This window comes from Tenrec ecaudatus, chromosome 11 (genome assembly GCF_050624435.1).
Source record: "Tenrec ecaudatus isolate mTenEca1 chromosome 11, mTenEca1.hap1, whole genome shotgun sequence".
Taxonomy (NCBI): Eukaryota; Metazoa; Chordata; class Mammalia; order Afrosoricida; family Tenrecidae; genus Tenrec; species Tenrec ecaudatus.
Genome location: NC_134540.1, coordinates 26,772,981 through 26,795,201, shown reverse-complemented (window position 1 = coordinate 26,795,201; position 22,221 = coordinate 26,772,981). Strand labels below are relative to the sequence as shown.

At 36.5% G+C, this 22,221-nt stretch overlaps 1 protein-coding gene across 2 annotated transcripts in view; it reads right to left on the bottom strand.

The window, feature by feature from the left end:
* KLHL1 (kelch like family member 1) overlaps positions 1-22,221 on the bottom strand; it is a 417,008-nt gene that overhangs the window by 26,790 nt on the left and 367,997 nt on the right. For both annotated transcript variants that reach the window (XM_075563613.1, XM_075563615.1), the window contains 2 exons: positions 21,510-21,672; positions 2,868-3,080 (listed from right to left, as the gene is read on the bottom strand). In XM_075563613.1, coding sequence (XP_075419728.1) covers positions 2,868-3,080; positions 21,510-21,672 — 376 coding nt within the window. The remainder of the gene's footprint in view (positions 1-2,867; positions 3,081-21,509; positions 21,673-22,221) is intronic.

Here is a 22,221-nt window from a genome sequence, read left to right as displayed (position 1 = left end):
CCAGAGCGCAAGAACAGTTCTGGAACTTACTCGCAGAGGGAAAGTACTCAAACCCGAGAAAATGTGCTACTTCCTTGTCTGCATTGTTCGGCTCTACTTATCTATGTGAGTTAGGTTTTTCCCACATAGAGTGCACGTACTCTTCCACCATGACTGATGATCATTTGGAAGTGTGCTTGAGGCTGGCTGTCAGCAGCTACTGCCCAGACTATGCATCCCTGGCTCATTCCATTCAGTGCAAATCATTAAACTCAGATAATGACAAAAAATGTACATAGTTAATTGTGTTGTGTTGTGCAATATGGACTCATGAGGTTATGCAAGGTACATAAACATACATTGTGCCTATAAAGAATTTTCAATGCACTTATGAATAAATGTAATAAATATATGTATGTTTTGCAATTTTGTAGTTGGTATATCTTTTTGACCTGATTATTTTATAAGTAGCTCGCATGCTGAAAAATGTGAGCACCCTGCTCTAAGATCTTGCTTTTGATCAAAAATGATATTGTAGAGTGAATGTCAGAAGAGACTCAGACATTTATTCTTAATCATAGAGTAGATTAAGAGTAAATGGAAGAAACAATGAAGCAGAGAGCAAAACAGAACATTTCAAAGGGCAGATAGAGAAGATTAAGTAAAACTTTAGGCTAAAACAAATCTCCGGAAATTGATTACAAACTGAAATGATTCACCAAACTAATTACCCACTGGAAACAGTTACGTAGTTATCTATGTCAGGAAATTTGGAAGATGACTGTATGGCTCACTGACTGGAAGAGGTCCATATGCATACCCATTCCAAAGAAGGGCCACCCAACAACATTCAAATATTATAGAACAATATAATTCATGTTGCATGGAAGTACAATGCTGCTAGTTATCATTCAACAATAGTACATTGATAAGTCCAGTCCAGATTCAAAAGAGGACATGGAACAAGAGATACCAGTGCTGAAGTCAGATGGAGCTTGGCTGTAAGCAAAGATAACCAGGTTCGATGTTTACTTGTGTTTCTTTGACTATGCAAATGTCCTTGACGCTGTGGGTAATAATAACCATGGATCCCCTGGAGAAGAGTGGGAATTCCAGAACATTTCACTGTGCTCGTGTTTAACTTGTACGTGGATCAAGAAGCAGTTGCATGAACAGAAAAAGTGAATGGCACATTGTTTAAGGTTGAGGAAGGACTTTTGTCAGGGTTGAATCCTCTCACCATACTTATTCAACCTGTATCCTGAGCAAGTCATCAGAGAAGCTGGATCATAAGAAGGGTGCAGCCTCAGGATGGGAGGAAGAAAATGTGGGACCAGTGCATGGCATCATCTTGCTTGATGAAACTGAGGCGTGTTTGAAGCCCTTGCTGACGACAGACAAGGAGGATAGCCTCTGCATGGATTGCAGTATAATTGTAACCCGCAGCTTACTTAATGCCCAAATGATTGAAATCCTCACAACGGGAGCCTGGTTAACATTATGATAAATGGAGAAAGGATTGACATTATCCAGGATCTCCTCTTGCTTACATTCACATCCAATGAGCTGGGAAGCAACAGTCAGAGAATCAAAGGACTCAGTTCATTGGGAAAATCTATAGAACAGGTCTCTTTCGAGTGTCCAAAAGCAGGGCTTTTACTGTGAGGACTAAAGTGAGAAGGATTCAAACCATGGTATTTTCATTTGCCGCGCATGCATGTGAATGCTGATGTATTTGAATCACGATGCTCGTGAAGACGATCGAAAGTATCATGACTGCCATAAGAACAAGCAGCTCTGTCTTGAAAGAAGTACAGAATGCTTCTTAGAGGTAAGGATGGTGAGGCTTTATCTTCACGTGTTTTGGACAAGCAATAAGGAGAGACCATTCTCTGGAGAAGAACACCATGCTTAGTAATAGGAGTAGCAGTAAAAAGGTCCTTGACAAGATGGATTGAACCAGAGGCTGAAGAATCAATGGTCTTGAACATGAGAAGAATTTTCTGGCTGGCACACAGGACTCTGTGGTTTTTTGTTTCACTGTATATTGGGTAATGAGAAGTCTGAGCAGAAGGCACCTCCCAACCACAAAAACTGCAAACTGGAACTGGGCCAGAATGTGCCTGAGATGTTAGACTAAGTGCGAAACTAACATACCTTTCACTCCAATATCTGAATTTCTTGTGTTTTAAGATGGAAACAATGATAAATATTTCCTCCATATATCCAAACAATAGAAAAGAAGTGTATTTTTAATTATTTTGAAAACATTGAGCAATGAATGGCATATACATAGAGCAGAACACAGAAGACAACCTGGGAAGGACACATAAATAATATATTCAATTATAAACAGATAATTGATATTCACACTAAGCAAATGACTCAAAGCTTTGTCATAACCAACCTTTAAATAAATTAAGGACAAATCTACTCATTTTTAGGTTATGGTAAGAAACACTGTAGCACTTTAAGTAAATATTAGTTTAAATCAGGAAGAGAACCAGAGGACTATGGAGTGTGGGATAAAGGGAGGAGGAAAGAAAGGCAGGAAGGATAGAAGGAAAGAAAGAAGGAAGGATACTCTCCAAGTTGAATTTTCCTTCCCAAATTATGCCATGTTTACAACTATTTGAATTATATAGGTAATAATGCTATTTACATTTCCACACTACTAGTGTTGATGGCTTAGTGGCTATGTCTTGGGCTTCTAATTATATGGTCAAAATTCTAAGCCACCAGCCTATTTGCTAGAGAAGAAACTGGCCCTTCTACTCTAGTAAAACTATTCTTTCAGAAACCCACTGTGGCAGTTCTACTCTATCCTCTGGGGTGCTCAGAGGTCAGCATAGACTCCTGGGCCATTTGTGAGTGCTCTGGGGTCTTACCTCTCCACATAATCTAGCAGCCGGGAGCAGTGATTTGAAGCTGGCGCATCATGACCTCCCACCGCGTAGAGGAAACCGTCACACGTGGCCACACCCACCCCTCCTCGCCTCTTGCACATTGGAGCACACATATTCCACTTGTTGGTGTGAGGATCATAATACTCCATTGAGCTCAAACAGGAACTTCCATCCCGACCTCCAACAGAATATAACCTACAAACAGTGGGGAGAATGATTTAGTGATAGAATCAGGATGACAGAACTTTTGAAAAATAAGTATCTATTCTATGTACATTTCAATCTCAATATAGACCTAAATGCTTTAGAGATAGATATATTACTTGCAATAGATTTTTAAAAGGCAATCTTTGAAATAATAACTACAGAGATTTTTATTATTCTAATATGCCATGCATTAGATTAAATAGAATCAAATAAAATTATTTTTTTAGGCTCCATTGTATTTAAGGAGTGTTGTGGAGTGAAATTCCTTAATGTGACTCTTCTCATGTTTCTGTAAATCCCACCCAATGACTGGGTAAGGGCTAGGCCAGTAGGATATGTCTAACACTAGTACATGCGTTGGTGGGTTTTCATCACCACCCACTGGTTATACGGATGAACCATTCTTTAAAGCAACAGAAATGAGATACATCCAGGACATCATATGAGCATTTCTAGATCTCTTCTGAAATGGCAGAAGCCAAGACTGGCGACACCAGAGGCTGTGGAACAGAGACTCTTAGAAGCAGCAAGGAGACGAAGGGATACCTTTCCCTTACCTGACTTGAGACGATGGAATTGTGAAGTAGAGCAACAGGCAGGATTTCTTCCTAACCCTCAGAGGGAGAAGCCAGGGGACCTTGTTGCTGAGAGGCCAAGGACTGGAGAGATATGTGGTGGCTGGCTGAGGGGAAGTATTATGGTAAACCAATAACTATATCCGCACTGTTGACTGAACCTGGCAACCTCCCTAATGAAACTCCATGATTGTGAATATTGTCTGTGAGTACTGCGTGGTCAGTACAACTATTAGACGCAGCATAGAAGCAGAATTCCATGGGAAGCATGCTTGGGTTGGTGTCCATATATAGAGAAGGATGGACCTTGGAGGCGGGCTTGATCCTTGCCTCTTGGCAATATGGAAGCCAGAAGAGGTCAGAGGTGGCCCTCTGCTGTTTGCAGCAAGGAGCTGTCCATATTTAAATTGTTTGTTGGTAATATAAATAATATTAATTTTTTGTAAAATTTAGTAATGAAATTTTAAAGTATAGAAAAACATATTAAACTGCATTTTGTTCGTGAAAATAATCTTAGTTGTTATTGAGCAATCATTGATCAATGTATAGGTAATGTCTCCCTCCTAGTTTTTCCTTACAATTCAGAACACTAAATAAATGTAATAATCAAAACAAGTACTTTCAGAATAATTGGTTCTTAATCAGTGTCTGAGCTCTGGTTAAAATTATACAAATAGATGTGACTTTAATAGAGAAAGAAAACTAAATAATACATCATTACTCTGATCAATATAATAATGCTGAAGTTTGGTTAATACATGCATTTTTCTCATACAATCATGTACTATACAATGTCTCTTCAGGAAACAGCAAACTGCATGTACATCCATAGTTCCATAAGGTCGTATTAGAATTCATCAGTCCCATTACGAGAGCAGCTGGCAGTGAATACAAAGAGCATCCTGAATATACCACGAGCTTCCTGGACATAGTATGTGTACTTCACATCTATACAAAGTGACTGACTTGTCAAGATACAATAGTATGGTGCATGATCATACACGTGTCTTGATAGTCATAATTAATGTCTGAGGTACAGTTTTGCGCATGCACTGTGGTGTCCTTTCTATTAAAAAATACCACTTAACTGTATGCTATAATTCATGAACACCAACGTCCAATCTCTAGTATTGTTCATATCTGTAATGATGAAATGTTACCATTCTGCTTAGTTTCCTTTTAAAAATGTTACCGTGAAATATGTCATAGATCCCAAAGGTTACAAAACCAGTTTATGATTGCAGTAACAAAAGACAGTGAAGTATTGATTTGAAGTGAATCTAAAGGTTATTAAACACCATGAAATTGGAAAATCAGTGGGTGTATTTCTTGTGGAATAGACATGTTACATTATATAATGACGAAAGGGTCAAAAATGAAGAAAAAATTCCCCAAGCAGTTAAAAGAATCATTCCACTGACAGCTACAAGGCTAACAATCTTTCGAACGTGGCCTAGAGCACAGGTGGAGAAATTGTAAATACATGGATTGAGAACCAAGCACAAAAGCAAATCCTTCTCACGCCATGACAATCATGGCCAAGCGTGTTGGAAATGCGTAAAGAGAAAGGAGGAACAGACTACAGATTGGTGCCTGAACAATGGCCAAATCAACCAACGTCCTCTTTCACAGGCTGTCTCGTGGGCATTAAGAAACACATGATGGTGATCATGTTGTTAGTACGCATTGCGATAGGAACCCAGGAAAATAACTGCTGTTTAAATGACCAGAAATGCCATGGGCTTTCCTGATTAAATAAGTCTTGCCTATTTCGTGTATTCAAGAAGATTTGTTTCCATAAAATATAGATTTGCCATTTACTCAATGTACTTATTTATTCAAGGAATTCTTCAAAAAATATTTGAGGGCTTAGTTCATGTCATATACCATTAAGTTTATGATTGTACCCATGGGCAAAGTAGGAAAATCATTTTATTAAATTCTACTGGGAGTAGACGAATAATATTCACAATAGCTACACACAGTGCTTTAGAAGGAGCTACGTGCTTGAGACATGGGAGAGTCGTGATGGAGGCTCAGGGGTGTAACTGTGGTAGCGAAGGAGGTGGTTGAGCATTGGCTATACTACATGAATGCACAAGATCTTGCCGTGAAAGTGATGTCTGTGCAAAAAACTAAGGAAAGTTGGTAGAAGAGCTATAGTTAGATATATGTGGGGGCCATTTGATAAAGACATTTCTCATACTTTGCATACTATATCGTTAGGGAGATTTATTTCCCCTCTCTCAGTTTCTAAACTAACATACCAAACAAAACCAAATCCATGACTTTGCTGTCTGACTCAGGGAAAGCCTAGTGGACTGGAGAGATGCCCCACGGGGACGCCAAAGGCTGTAAATCTTTATGGCTGTGACTTCCATCCCTTTCTCTTGTGTGAAGGCTGGTCGTCTCAAACTGTGGGGTTGCTGGTTAGCTGCGGTGCACTAAAACTGACAGGATGGTGCCTTCCTTCAATAGATCCACTGGACACGTTATTTCCTGGCATATATAATCTTTCCATAGCTGCTGCTAGGTGTGTTGAGTCAATTCTTATTCATAATGATATTGTAGTGAACTGCCCCATGAGAGTTCCTAGGCTAAAAGGTCTTTCCCCACAAAGAAATATGGCGAGTTCAAATGACAAGCTTTTCTTTCGCAGTCGAGAGCTGAATCATTACACCACCTGTGATCTTCATATTCTATTGTGCAACAGCTTTAAATTGCGCTAAATATTTTAAATGTGCTATTTAACCAGATTGCAAATCCTGGAAGCATATTTTAAATAAGTTGTTTATGTTCCTTTCAACACCTGCATACCATGATAAAATCTTTCTGATTGCCCAAGTGTTCCTTTCTGAATGTAATGCTGTAGACAACTTGTGCTCTTAATCTTACGAAATGTTCAGATTGACCAACAGAAACATTTTCAAAGGACTGTATCAGATAATTTAGCTTCCAACAGCACCCAGAAGTGAAATAATTATTTACTCTGAAGCTTTCTTATTATTTTAAACACTCCATAAATTCTGAAGGGCATTGATTTCTCTGTTTCATTTAAAGTGAAGATGCAACTCAAAGAAGCGTCTTACTACCTTGAGATATTATTATTGAGATTTAACACAATCATCTTTGAAGAAATGTCACCTATTGCTTAAATAACTGTATTACAAGGTAATTGGCTCAGTCCCTGATACATAGCTAGTGTGTGTTTGCTCTAAAATATATCCTCTTTTTCTTCTATTGTTTCAAAGGAAATATTAGATTCAAGTGGCTCTATTTGCTTATGCACATTACCCTGATAAATTAAGCTATTATTTTACTTGAAAATAGCTTTTCTGGTTATAAAATTATTTCACATTAACAATAAATTAATTTTTTCTATGTTTCTAAAAGAATGATAATGTTAAACTTATTGCTTAATTGTGTACAAAGAGCAATGATAAATAATTTGTATTCATAGGTTAAATAAAATTTGCTTAATAAAAATTATACTCACTTTACAAGAAGATTTAATATACTTACTTTGCATGTGAGTTAATTATATTTAACATTTCAAAAATCTGGGATTATAGAAATTATATGCTCTGATTATTAAACACACTTCTATTATCAAAGCTGAATATTATACTGTTTATCATTTACTTTTATTTAGAAATAGCGTGTTCCTAATTTAAGACTTATTTTAGAAAACTGATTCTATTATAAACTACTATTCATGTAGTTCTCTTCCATCCTCATGGCACTTCATATGACAGATCCATGGCTTAAGGACTGCTATAAGCAAGCTGACAGCGTTTTTTTGAAAAATAAAATTTTGGTATCTGGTAGATACTATTTTATAAATTCCTTTTAAAAGCTGAATAGATTGTGGATATATATATATGTATATATAAGATATTTCTTCATTTGACCTATATTGTGTCCATTTTTATGACCTTCATGGTCTACTGTAAGTCTCTAGTTAAAATATTATTATTTAGTATGATATATTAATTAATATTATAGTATAATTACGTGAAAGGAAAAATATATATTCTTCATTTTTCTAAAAAATTGGAAAAAATTAATTTGTATTAAAGATAGAAGGTTTTTCTTTTTATTTGATTCATGGATTCACTATTAAAGCCACTCGATAAACTTGTATGTCAATACAAAGATTTTTAAAATAAGGTAGGTATGCATTCATGCCATCAATATTGTTAATCTATTTATTTAGAAACATTAAATGACTAAGAACTAGAATGTAAGAATCTATGGTGATAATAATCGCTATTTTCATTATTAAGATAATAAAAATAACTTTGAAATAGAAACAATGATCACTAAGAAGATAGAATGTTATATGCAAAACATTCATGAACAAGCAACAGAGATTTACTTTGAAATCTATGTAGACATACTGTATCCTAGTTTCCCTCTTTGTTATTGATAACTACAAGCTGAGTTACTTTCATTGCTACTTCATAACTGTCATTTTGCTATTGTTATGAATCTGTGAAAGGGTCTTTCAACCCCCAAAGGGGTCACGACTCACAGGTTGAGAACCACTGCTCTAGAATATGACACATTATTAAGTACTGTGGATGGTCTGAAACTTTAAGATTAGTCTACTAGAGTTTCATAGATACTAACAGAAGACTGGAGAATCCTGGATTAGGAAGAAATGAGTTTGTTACTTGTAGAAAATGATTCCTCTTGTCTCCATGTTGTAGCAGAGTGATGCAGGGTGGAACAGGTGAGTGCCATCCGCATGGTGAATTGTACCTTATCTGAGGAAATGCCCCTTTCAAACTGGTCTGTGGGGCCCTGTGTCGCCATGGATATGCGTTGGGCTGCAACCGGAAGGTGTGCAGTGCCAAAGAACAAAGACTACACTGTCTTTTCTGGTCAATCGAGTCAGCAGTGGCTCGCTGGCGCTGAGTGAGAGAGTAATGGCAAGTGGTGAATCCGTGACAGAATTTCTGACTTCTTTCAGGAAACGCAGCTTTCATCCGGGCCAATGTACTTCATGTGCTTGTAGCACCGCTCTGTCAGTGGAGACGTGTGTTCATGCTAACCTGTTTTCACTAGAACTGTGGGACTAAAGTAGCTTGGGATGAAAGGCCTGGAGTTCGAATTCTGAAAACCAGTCAATTAAAATACATTGGATCCCAATGTCTTCTCTAAAACCAAACAGAGACCAGCACATGACCAGGAAGCATTGAGTTGGACTGTGCATGGGAGCACCATGATTCTGGAACTGTTTTGTGGGAGCCCACCTGCCCAAACTAGGCTCTGGACAAAGGCCTTATCTTTATTCTAACAGTGAAGACATAAATCTCTCCACCCCAGAGAAGGAGACTCTTTCTAGCTTCCAAGGCTATTTGATCGAACAAATATCCTTGAATATACGGTGAAAAGAAGCTGTTGGTACTTCTTTCAAAAAGAAATGAGGTAGCCCGAAGAACCCATGGAGAATTGTCTATTAACCCTCTTTTTCTGACCGATTACACTGGCTTCAAACACAGGATGAGAGAGAAAACGGGAGGCATGCTACTACTCCTTTTAAGACTCCTTTAGCTCTGCTCCACATCACCTTTGTCACATGCTGGAATATCACACCTGCGAACACCTAACTGAAGATGTTGAATTGATTTGAGATGGTCAGATGACAGCTGAAACTTGGTTTCCAAATGGTCATGCAAAAAAGGGAAAGTGAATATTGGGAGACAGTTATAATTTTCTGCCATACCGTTAGACTACTCCCTGTCCTTTACGTAATTATACATTCATCTTTACTCTATCAGTTCATTTTTACTAACTATATTATTAGATTCTCTAAGTTTTCCATGATCAATTCATATGCCTTTTTAGGAGCTTGTCTTCCCTTACAACCTTCTATCTGTGCCACGAAATTCAACTCTATTTATAACTTAATCTCTTTCTTGGTTAGGTTAATTAATATTGGATATGATTTGCCAAGGGTCCACACTTCAAGAATAGCTAAAACAATTGCTTTTGGTATCATTAGTTTTCATAGTAGAACATTGTGCTATTTAGAGTAAGATACAAATTTTACATTTTGTGTGTGTGTGTGTTGAGAGCAAAACTATCCCTTTCTGTCTTTTTCAAAGTGTAAAAATTGTACAAACAACAATATTACACCTCTGAAGCAATTCTCAAGAGCCAAAAAAGTGGATCGGTCTATTGTTCCCTAATTGATATAGAACTCTTTCATTTAATCAAATAGAAGACTTGCTGATATGATAGCATAAATACTGCCACATATGGCTTTTCACCTGATAGAATTATTGATTGCTCACAGTACATTGTAGAGAAGGTCACTGTGTTTACACCAATAGAACCAATCTGACTGATTTTCTTTCTGATTACTAGTAAATTTTGATAAAAATTAAATAATCTGAGCATTGCCTTCCAGTCTACTCTACACCGTCCATGTATGTCAGAGGACAACAGTGGGTTTTCAGTGGCTGTCATTTGGCAGAAGCAGTTCTACAGGACTTTCTTCCTTGGTACAGCTGTGCGGACTCCGCCCACAATCAGTCTCCTTAGCAGACCAATACAAACTGTTCATGCTACCCAGAGATCTAATCAAAGCTGATGCACATGGCAAACTCTGGCTGAAGCTCACTTTCATGGTAATACATGCCACAGTAATCAAGATTGCTGTTTGAAGACTTATACCCCATCTACCTCGAATTGTTCAGCTCTACCCATATTTAATAGCTAAAACAGTAGACTTCAACATAGCAGCCATTAAGGTCTCAGAAACAGTTTATTCGATCACACAGGAGGTTACCATTACTCAAAGTGTTTGCAGTAACAACGAACAAAAAACACCCACATTCACTGACAACCTGAAATTTGTTAAAAAGACAAATCAATTTAGATAATTGACCATAACTCAGAATCAAGTGTTTAACAGCCAAGACCTGGCAGAAATTGGTCATTTATTTACCCCATTAATCCTTGTGATTTTAATTTTATGTAATCACTTCTTCCACCTGCGCATTTCCTTTTAAAATAATGAAAGCTCTCGGAGGGTGGATTTAGTTTATTTACTTTGCTACACACCATGGTCAATAAATGTTTCTGAGATTTTAAAATATGAACATATTACTGGTTTTCAATATGAGAATAAAGGTGATTCATCTGTGAAAACGTACACATACAAAAACAGCACCTGTTTAAGGTCCACTGAAGCAAGACTTTTATCAAATGTCAGGATAAAAATGTAAACATGTTTTTGGAATAAAAAGATGGAAAGATTAATTTTAACTACAGTAGAGGTATTTAAAAGTCCTCGTGGGAAAGTTTCAGATTACACTAGATGCTGACATTGACATTGTAGATGATCTGACAAGGGTTGAGCTTCTTGACAGCATTAGTCTGAACAACGGTCCATTCTGTAAGCACTGGTCCTGGCACAAGGAAATGCATCCAGGGAAGTGGGATTGAGTTGGGCTGTCACTACAGAGAGTTTTTAAATGGACTCCTAAGGTTAGGAAGAAATGAGGGAATCCTAAGTAGGCATTGAACAATGCCTTACTTAAAAATCAAACTAAACAAAACAATACAGGGGAAATGAAAGTTACAAAATCAAAGGTGAATATATGCAGACAAAGGAGTGTCAATAATCATAGCATGCTCTAGCGAGTCGGATAATTCCATATGGTTTATGGCTGGGATTGGCGGTTTCAAGACAATCTGTGAGAGCAACTCTCACAAGGCAAGTCTTACAAGAAGACTCACAGTGACCTCAAAGGACAGAGGAGACCTGCCCTGTTAGAGTTTCTAAGGGAGCAGACCTTTATTGTAGTTGATTGCCTAATTTTTTCCCTCCCCCCGAAAAAAACAAATCAAAACAAAACAACACTGTCATCACTGAAGTTAGTGGCCCACTGACTGACCCGCTTCCACCAGAGCTCCATTGTTGAGTGAAGACAGAGTGAAACCAATGGTGGGGAGTAAAGCACTTGGAGACAATACCCTGCAGACTGAAAGGTCTGGCAGGACTACTGGGTATTCCAACTGGGAGTCACACATGCCATCTGCTGGCAACACACATTCACATTCAAACTACTTCAAACCACTGGACAGTGTCTTAGTAGGACTACTTTCAAATTAGATTCTGATTATTGGATAGTTTCTTGGACTTTTTGCATTCTTCAGCTAGTGTATTCCTTATGAAATAGAAATATAACATCACTGCCTTATTTATCCATTGAACAAAGTACTTATTTTGGCCAAGTTGTTACATGACCAGGCACCTGCCTTCCTATCGATTAATTTGACTCTTTTTCCTTATATTTCAGCCATAGTATACTATAAATTGTCCTCCCCTTTTTTTCTTTATGGCATTTCAATCTGACACTTGAAAGAAATTGATCCTTCACATTGGAATACTTCTCCAGGATCTTGAAATCTGACACATCAGCCAGTCTCATCTCAAAAATAATTTCCTTCAAGAGGGTATTTTACAAACTTTCAGACTCCATTTGTAACCCAAAGTAATAGCAATGACTTTCTTCCTTTCTTTTTCTTTCTCATTTGAAGTTCCCCCTTTCATTTCTCTCTCTCCTCTTCCATCTTTCATTCTTTTAAATAAAATAATTCCAAGTCAGGCTGAATTTTAAACAATCTTTAATGTAATCCTTCAGGAAAAGAAATACCAACATTTGAAAATGAAAATAGAAAAAGGATCTTGTAATGTAATGCACCTTGCAAATGTGGTTTATTGAAGCAAAAATTGTTATGCTAGATATTAGGAGTGGAAAAATATAACAGACTTTATCTCCTGTTAGCATTATATGTTTAGAAATACAAGTGAAAACTTCAGATTACACATGCAAAAAGTGCATCTTCCCTTTGGGTTCTATTAACGGGAGGTATGAATGAATGGGTGCATCCGTTGTGCCACTGCGAATCATGAAAGAAACCCACGGTCCCAGTGTGCTTCGCAGATTCCCTCATGGGCATAAACCTCAAGACCAGTTACGGATGTGTCCAAGTAATATCAGTACCCTTTTTGAGTAAAATAAGGGAATGAAGGTAAATAAAACAATGTCATTTCACCACAACCTAAAATGTAAAAGATTCAACCCAAGCTTGGGAGCAACAAGAAAATAAAAAGAGCCACTAATGCAAATATTATTTTAGAAATGCCTATTTCATGTTTTTATAAAAATATATTTTCCTAATTTACTGAGTTAAACGGGCTCTCTACTGACAAGGGATGATATATCTCACCCTTCTTGGAAAACCATCCAGAATGTATTGTAACCTGATGTAATTTTCTTTTTGAATCATTCTGAACATACTCATTAATATTCAGCTATGAGCTGTTTTTTGTTTTGTTTTTCCACTTCAAATGGTGTCGGGGATAACCCATGGCCGAAAGGGCTGTCCTCTGTTATTTTATTAGTCTTAATTGGGAAAATATTCAAAACACTTTCAGAAAAGCAACAACCAGTGCAGAATGACACATTAGTGATTTGTGAAAATGAAACGGGAGAAAGCATCACATTTGTAGAGGTGGGAATAAAAATAAACAACTGTCAGAAGGTGACGCTAAAACAATTTTCTGGTGTGTGCCTGGAGTGAAAGGTCACTTGCTGGTGATTTTGTTTATCTCTAAGGAAAAAGAAAAGGAAAAAATAGGAAAAGCAGCTAGATGACAACAGTTGTCAGACAGACTATTGAGATCTTTGGAATTATACTTAGGGAAAATATTAAAACCAAAATGAACTCAATACCATCAAATTAATGTTGACTCATAGCGACTCTATAGGACTGGGTAGAATGGCCCCAGTGAGTTTCCAAGAAAAAAAATCTATCCAAATGACAGCTATAATATTTTGACTTAATGGAGAAATATTATTTGATCAATAATGAAATCATTCAAATTAATTGCATAAGGTAGGATTTAAATTTGGGAGCATATATATTTAAATGCAAAGACTTTAGGAATAAAACTTGAAATGCTATTAACACTCTTATTCTAGGAAAGAATAGTGATATTAAAATAAGTTTGGATTTTTTTCTGTTAAGACAGAGCAAAACAAAATGTTTTGAGATATTGTATACTCTAAGAAAATATAAGGTCTATAAAGATAGCCTGCCTGGTTTTCTAAGTCTGTGTTTAGTCAATTTAAGGGGCTTATGAAGAAACTGGGTGAATAATGCAGTTTTAACAATAAATGATAATTTACTAGATTAACAATGCTTTTATTTATAAAACTTCTATCACATTTATTTCTAACTACAGTTGGAGAATATTTATTAAAATACACATATCATTTTAAAAAATAAGGAAGATCCAGGATATTAGACAAGGGCCATGTAATTATCAATATATTAAGTTGCAGCAAAATAGTGTTGCTAAACTCACACACACAAGTAAGTTAATGGGAGACTGTTTGTTCTTACCTTGATTCTGTTCTACTTCCATTTTGTCATTTGATTTTGGAAAAAGTACTACATAGTGACCTTAATCAGATTAAATGTAGAGTGTACATCAATGTGTATCCATATGGATGTATGTCTTTGGAATATAATGTAGCAAATAAGATAACAAAAAGCGAGCATACTCTGCATCGTGTTGAGCATTTGCTGTGTAGGTCATTTAATAAGCTATGCCTTCTCTACCAAATACAGGATAAGAGTATTTTTAGATCTGAATGAAGGATGAGAAAAGTCACTCGCTTAAACTGATTGGTACTAATATTAAAACATTAGAAAATTATGTACTTATATAAAATATTAGAAAAATAAGGAGGCAAAAAATGGCTTTCTCCTATAAAGTTTTAGAATTATTAACACCCAAGAGAAGCGATCATTCTGTGTTACCAAACATGGATGATATTTTTAGCCAAAAATAACATAAAGTCAGCTCAGGAAAAGTCCATGATACAGGAAGATGTATGCAAAAGGGCATGGTATCAATGAAAATTCTACTTAAGTCCAAATTATTTTTTTTCTATACCAAAAGAAAAATTAAGGAAAATGGCTGTAATTTCAAGAAGAAAGAAATGTATATGGAAATGAGATGAGAATATATGCATTCGCAGTTAAGTAATATAACAATGTTAACGCAGAAGAAAAGCGGTTTGTTATGCTTTTTTGAAGATGTATAAATAACAAAATGAAGACTATTATTAAAGGGGTTTAGGAAGAATTCACTGTTCAGAGACCAGAAAAACTGGGTCGAATCCAACTACCAAGATGATCTCCTGTGACTAGGATCGTGGTAGAAAGTCCTGGACAGAGCGAGAAGGGGAAAATGCTGAAACAAAATTTTCAAAAATATTGAAAGGACCAGTTTTCTAGTTTGAGACAGACCAGTGGATCTCCAGAAAGTTTAGCCCCTAGATACCCTTCAAACCTGAATTAATCTCATCCTCAGGGATCAATTTTCAGCCAAATATATAGACCTAGAATGTTAATAGTAATAACAACAAAGAGGAATGCGTTACTGAATAAAATCATCCTTACAAGATCAAAAGGGCAGCGTTTGCCCTCACACACGTTCAGTGAAAGGAAGGGGTAGGAAATAGACAAATGGAAACCAGTAACCCGGGGAAGAAGGGAAAAGACTGGAGACTGTAACCTGTGTCACATGACAAAATGTATATAAGTCATTCAATGCTAAACAAATATGCTCTGTTAACTCTCACTCAAAGTAGAACAAAATGAAAATAAAGTGTATTCGTAGGACAAGCTAAACTTTCCCTAAATGAAACACCAACCCTGCTCCATACACTTTCTAGACTTGTAATATTTACAGAAAACTTCATTTGCATATTTATCTCATAAGGCAACTGATGAATTCATACCACTGACTTTCAGCTATTATACCACTAATTTGCCTACTACAAGATTTATTAATTCATATAAAATAATGCCAAGACATTTCTTTTAAATAACTTACAGATAAGATCAAACAAAAAGTTGTTTTAGGCCAAGTTTGAAATTACTCTTCCAACAAATCTCAGCATAACAAGGAAGGTATCTGAAGAGTATCCCAATTACTTTCTATAAAGCATCATCTGCCTCTGAGATCAAGAGGTCTTACATAATTTCTATTCCCTTTTATTCCTTCATGTCAGATTTTCAAATCTGCAGAAGCAGTAAGATTCTCCTTGTTTGTTTGCTTGTTTTTCTCAATAACTCCAGTCAAAAGAAGGCCAGATATTAATGTTGACAGATATTAATTGATATTGACATTGGTAATAATATTAAGCTTTAAAAAGAAAATTATGATCCATAAACATAAATGAATAAACATATATAAAACGCATTGGTAGAAAATTATTTGCTTTGTCTTTCCACAATTCGTGGCAATCTCTTTTCTTTCAACTGACATCTTTTTAAAATAAAGCATATTGTCCTTAACCAAAATTTTCATGAAATATTTGAATCGGGCTTTGGACAAGATAGATGTCCAAGAGAGAAATAAAGGGTCTTAACCATTCTTTAATAAGACAAATCACAAGAATGGTCATAGGAAACAAACAAAACCCAGGTAAACTTATTCTTAAAATTGAAGAAGACATATTTCTCTCACAGAGTGTCTGGTGGGATTGAACCATTGACCTTGCGATTAACAGCTCAGTTAATAGCTCACTAGGCCGCCAAGGGTCCCATTTATTTAATTGAAGGTGTTTTTTATATTTTGTTAATATATAGTTATTTAATATAAAGGAAAACATACTCAACAAGGTAGACCTCACTGAACTAGATATGAAGTGAATTCAGACTCAGTAACCTGATATGGCAAGGCAGGAGAGCTCCCTGTAGATTTCTGAGACGTCCCTCATAGCGGAGCTCATGGTTCCAACTGCTGATTTGCATTTAACAGAATGCGTCTTGAACTGCTGAGTCGCATTTACCAAACCCTCTGTCACCCAGGTGTGCACCCACCATGCAGCCGGTGCTTCCACACGAATGTAGACTAAAACAAAAACTCACTGTCTTCGAACATCCCATGTGGCTTTCTGAGGCTGCAAACCTGTAGGGAATAGAAAGCCTCATCTTCCTTCTTTGAAGGAACTGGTGGTTTCAAACGGTTAGCCTTGCAGTTAGCAGACCACCATGGAAGCCTATATACTAGATCCCTTGGAAATAATGTAGATACACCTCATATATTGGTTGACATATTTAAGAACAAACACAGGTTCCCTAGAGAAAAATGACTGTCTCAACATTTCTCTGGTGACTCCTGCTCTAGTTTTAAGTCTACTGCTCAGCTCTACAAATTTCACATTTGTCAGCTACATAATCATGTGAGTTAATTTATAAATAACTAATATTGATTCTGTTTCTTAGGAGGTATTTGAGTGGTGATGACGCAGGTACTAAAAGTGCTTCCATAGAGAGGGAAAAAGGATGTTTTCTGAATTGGTCTGGGACTTTCTTCTTCTTTTATTGTAGTTTCAAAACTCTGACTAGAAGTAAAAGCACTCAGGGCTAGATATGCAGATATAAGGACATATGGATAGTCCATTGAATAATATAATAGTAACCACCTCCTCCAAACAATAGACAAATTCATAACAATCCAGCATATGAAATGTCATCATTGTATGTTCCTATCTAAATATATACAAATGAAAAATTGTTGTATTATCCTATATTTGATATCTAGGATAGCTAGGAATATTTTTCTTTATCAAGTAAATTTATGATGAGGTTATCTGGTCGCTCCTAAGTGTAATGAGGAATTTTCAAAGAAGGAATATACCAAGAACTTCATATGCCCAACTCACTGACCCATTGACATCATTGAGTCCGTTCTGATTCACGGCTTCTCTATCTAGGGTTTCTGGTTTAAAAAAGGAGAGTCCTCAGAAATGAAATGGAACACATGGGCATTTGTGAGCTGAGATGTTTCCTGGTCATTTGGCATTGGGTCATTCATTATGTTTTACTTAGCCTGGAAAAACACAATCAAGGAGTGTGGTGGTGACATGAGTGCCAATTTTTTAACCATTACTTGAATGTCAGCCTATCATTGGCTTTTTACTGACATCCTTACATAATTCAATGAGGACTCCTTGAACTATATCCTCCTCAGAAAACTGAATTCAAAATCTACTGGGTCTTGTGATCCCCCAAATTGTGAATTGTGTTCTTTTTCTCTTAATCTTATTTCTTCAATAAAGCCCCATGTTTTAATTTTAAACAGACCCAAGTTTGATCTTTCATATGAAAAAATTTGCTCAAGACCATCATGTTGTGGTTAGGTACCATCAAGTCGGTTCTGACTCATATTGACACTGTATACAACAGAACAAAACCTTGCATAGTCAATAAGGCACAAGTAAACATCTTTCTGGTGCTCTCTGATTTCAGCCTAGATCCATCTGATGTTAACAATGATAATATCCCTAGTTATATGTACTCTTCTTCGTATGATCTGAACCTTGGGCAACTACCAGCCCATGTACTTTTGCAGCCATTGTTGGGTGATCTACAACAAAATCATATTTGCATGTGATCTCAATGATTATTTTCTAAAATCTGTGCTTTTATTTGGACCACCTTTCTTTGGGATGGGTACAAATATGGATGTCTTATAGCCAGGTAGGCAGCTGTCATCCAAATTTCTCGACATGGATGAGAGAGAGGCTCATCAAGTGCTGTGCAGCTTCTTGAATCATTTAACTGGGAGTCAGTCCATTGATTCTTGGAGCATTCCTTTGGCCAATGCCTCTGTGCAGCTTGGACTGCTTTTAGTGCGATTGGGTCTTGATCATATGCCACTTTCCACACAGTTGGATATCAAAGAATTCCTTTGGTACAGTGCCTCCCTATATTATTTTCATATTATTATTTTTACTGCTTCTAGAGATTTACCTAGACTGGATTTCATATACAGAAGAATATACAAAAAGAAAAAGTAAACACAGAGAAAAACCTCAACCGAAAAGAAAGTAGAAAATATTAAGAAGTAGAAAAATTTGAAATGAGTCAAAAGGAAGGTCAGATGTTAACCTAATTGCATCTGCAATAATCTACTTTCTGCAGTTTGCTCTTGCATTCACAATCCTGGTTTACAGACAGAGAATCCACGGAAGGATATAAACCCATGTATATTTCCCTTCATTAAAAAAAGTTGAAACAGCTTTAAAATTAATCAAAGAGGAACTCAAATGATAACACATTACAATTAATCCAACCACATCTGTCAGGATTGACTTTACAATGCTCTCTGTTGGATACTAAGGCTACTCAGATGCCTTCCTTTAAAGTCAGAAGGGATTCACGGTAGGCACAGTGCACGTGTGACCCGGAAAAAGGATTTTAGGCTTCCACCGTCACCCATAGCTTTCTGCACACATGAGTTCACAATTTAAACTCTGATATCCTTCCCTCCTTCGTGTTTGAATTTTTTTAATTTATAATACTTGGCTCACACAGGTTGGTGTGCTTCTTCCATGTGAATTTAGTTACCACCTCACTTAGGTGACTGCTTATTTTAAGACAAATCTTTAAGGGCATAGACACTCTTCTTTCGGATACCTGGGACCTATCTAATTTTCCAATATACTTGCTATGGCTCCTATGTCTTCAATCATCTCTGCATGTGGGCAAGCAACAAGCCGGGCCATGTCACAATAACAAATTGTTCTGATATTGGGGCTAGAACTAAGCCCAAACTCAAATTCTATTCATATATATGTCATCTATATATATATGATTCATTTAGGAGACATTATCATTTTATGTTAGAGAACATTAGCAGTCATCCTTCTGGGGCATAAGGTCATTCTCTTGATTGCATAATCAATTTTGATATTTCTTGCACGATTTTATATTTTGCCCATGGATTCTTTCAATAATGCATTTGAGCTGAATTTTCTCGTAAGATCTTACCATTAAAACATACATATCAGGGCACTATTATTCTTTCACTTTCCAACTCCAGGTCTTTGCACATTTCATTATAGTACTTTACTTTTTCTTCTGAGCTGCCATTTGAAATTTTCTGTTCAGCTCTTTGGTTTCTTCATATCTTCCATTTTCCTTGGCTACTCTAAGATTAAGAACAAGTTTCAGAGTATCTTCTGACACTCCTTTTGATCTCTTCTTTCTTTCCTGCCTTTTTAATGATCTTTGGCTTTCTTCACATTGATGTTCTTGATGCTTTCTCATAAGTTAGCAGATCTCCTATCACTAAAGTTCACTGCATCCAGTTTGTTCTAGAGATCTTCTTGAAGTTCAAGTGGAATTTATGCAAAGTCATATTTTGGTTTTTCTGCACTTGTTTTCATTTTATTCAGCTTCAACATGAACTTAAATATGAGAAATTGATGATTTCACAGCTGGCCCTGGCCTCATTTTAGCTGCTCATTGTGAGCTACTCCATAGTCTTTTCCTACAGATGCTGCCGATGTGATATCTCTGTAGGCATCTGGAGATATCACCTTCTGTGTTCTGTCACCTTCTGTCACCTTCTGTGTTGTTGAAAAATGGTCTTGCAATTAAAGACTCATTTGGTCTTTCACATTTCTATCATGTGACCTCTATTTTCAATATTATCATCAATACCATATTTTATAACTACTATTTCTTCCTCTTGTTTCAAACTTACGCATTCCAATGGCCAATAATTATCTATGTATCCTAATTGCATATTTGATGAATCTAATAGTTAAGATATTAAAAAGTCTTTAATTTCTTTGTCACAGCTATAGTGGCAGGTGCAAAACTATGATTAATATTACGTTGATGGGATTTCTATGTATCTGGATAGATATGACCCTATCACAGAGAGCCTTGCACTTCAATATAGGTCCGAAGTGTCCTTTAGGAAGATTTATGAATTGTTATGCCTCTTGAATTTATCTTCTTCAGCATAGTGAAAACTATGACTTTCTGATTCAAAACGGCCAATACCAGTCCATTTCAGTTCACTAATGCCTAGTACCTCCATCTTTATGTGTCACATTTCATTTTGATGACTTCCAATTTTCCTACATTTGTACTTTGTACATACCAAGTTCTGATTACTAAAAAATATTACAGCTCTGTATTCTCCTTTTACGTCGTGCTCCATCAGCACATGATGGTTCTGAAGGCTTGACTCCCTAATACTTGGCTCCAGACACATCATTACAATGGACTACTATCCTTGGAGAAGGCCGCTCTTTCTCCACTAAAATTTGAGTGCCTTCAACCTGAGGGACTCATCTTCTGACACTGTCTCTGACAACATTCTACTGCTGTTTATGAAGTTTTCAATATCTAACTCTCCCCACCCCCCCCCCCCACAGCCACAAGGTTTTCAGTAGTTAGTTCCTCTGAACTAACACACAAATCATCACAGTATAAAAAACTGGTAGTCACATGATGTACAAAGCACATTAAAGACTCTTAATCTTTAAATGAAGAATGGTCAAAACCAAATTGTCGACAGTGCTGAAGTTGAGGATTGCGACAGGGAGAAATGAATGGAAATGTTGAAAAACACAGATTGGTATATTCCTGAAAGAGTGTATAAGGAACACCAAATTCCTACTCCTTTTTGAAACCTAGGCCGATTACTCAAAGCAACACTAATATGCAGATTTTTAGTGTACACAATTCATGTGAAATAGTTTTGTTTGTCTTTATTTGGCAATTGATGTGCAGAAGTTTTGACTTCTGGTTCAGATGGAGAAAAAAAAATAAACATATGTTATGTCCTATTTTGTTTGTTATACTTGGAAAAAGAATTTTAAAACATCAAAAACTAAAAATATCAAAATGAAGTTTTACTAAAGCAGTTTAGTAATTGTTTCAATGAAAGAATATCCATTCAATAAATTTTTGTTCTGATGAAAGAGAAACGCCTACTCACTTGCCATTTAATGCTGCTACCCCAACTGTGCTTCGAGCAATTGACATGCTGGCTACAAAAGTCCACTGTTGACCTTGAGGATCCCACCTCTCCACGGTGTTCAGATAGCTCCAGCCATCATGGCCTCCCACTGCGTAAATAGGGCCTTCCAGGACCGTTACACCTAAACATTGAAGACACGTTAATTGAGTGGCTTATATCATAATGAAATGCTTATACAGTAACAATGCAGGTTCCTTCACTAGAGGCCCCTTCTGTGAAGAAATGATTGCATCCAGGAAGAAATTAGGAACTAGTAATGGCATTATTTCATGAAAAATGAAATACAAATTAAGAATAAAAAAATAAATTTTATAACCTAGTTTATAAAAGAAAATTAATTTCCTTATTTCCTAAAATATATACTATCATGTAGCATCTAAGATAAAGCAGTGTGAGCCATTGCCCTGGTCTGTGCGATCTTCCTATGTTTGACCTCACTTTTGCAGCCACTTTTTCAATACATATATTTAAGAGTCTTCTTCTTTTTAACAGACTTTCTTCTTTACAAAGCCAGAAGTCCTTCTCCAGGAACTGATTCCTCCCAATACCATGCTCAAATTATTTGAGGCCGAGTCCCAGCATTCTCACTCCAAAGGAGTGTTCTGGCTTCCTTTCTCCAACACTGATTTATTTGTTTTCCTGGAAGTTCATGACATGTTTAGTTCTTCCC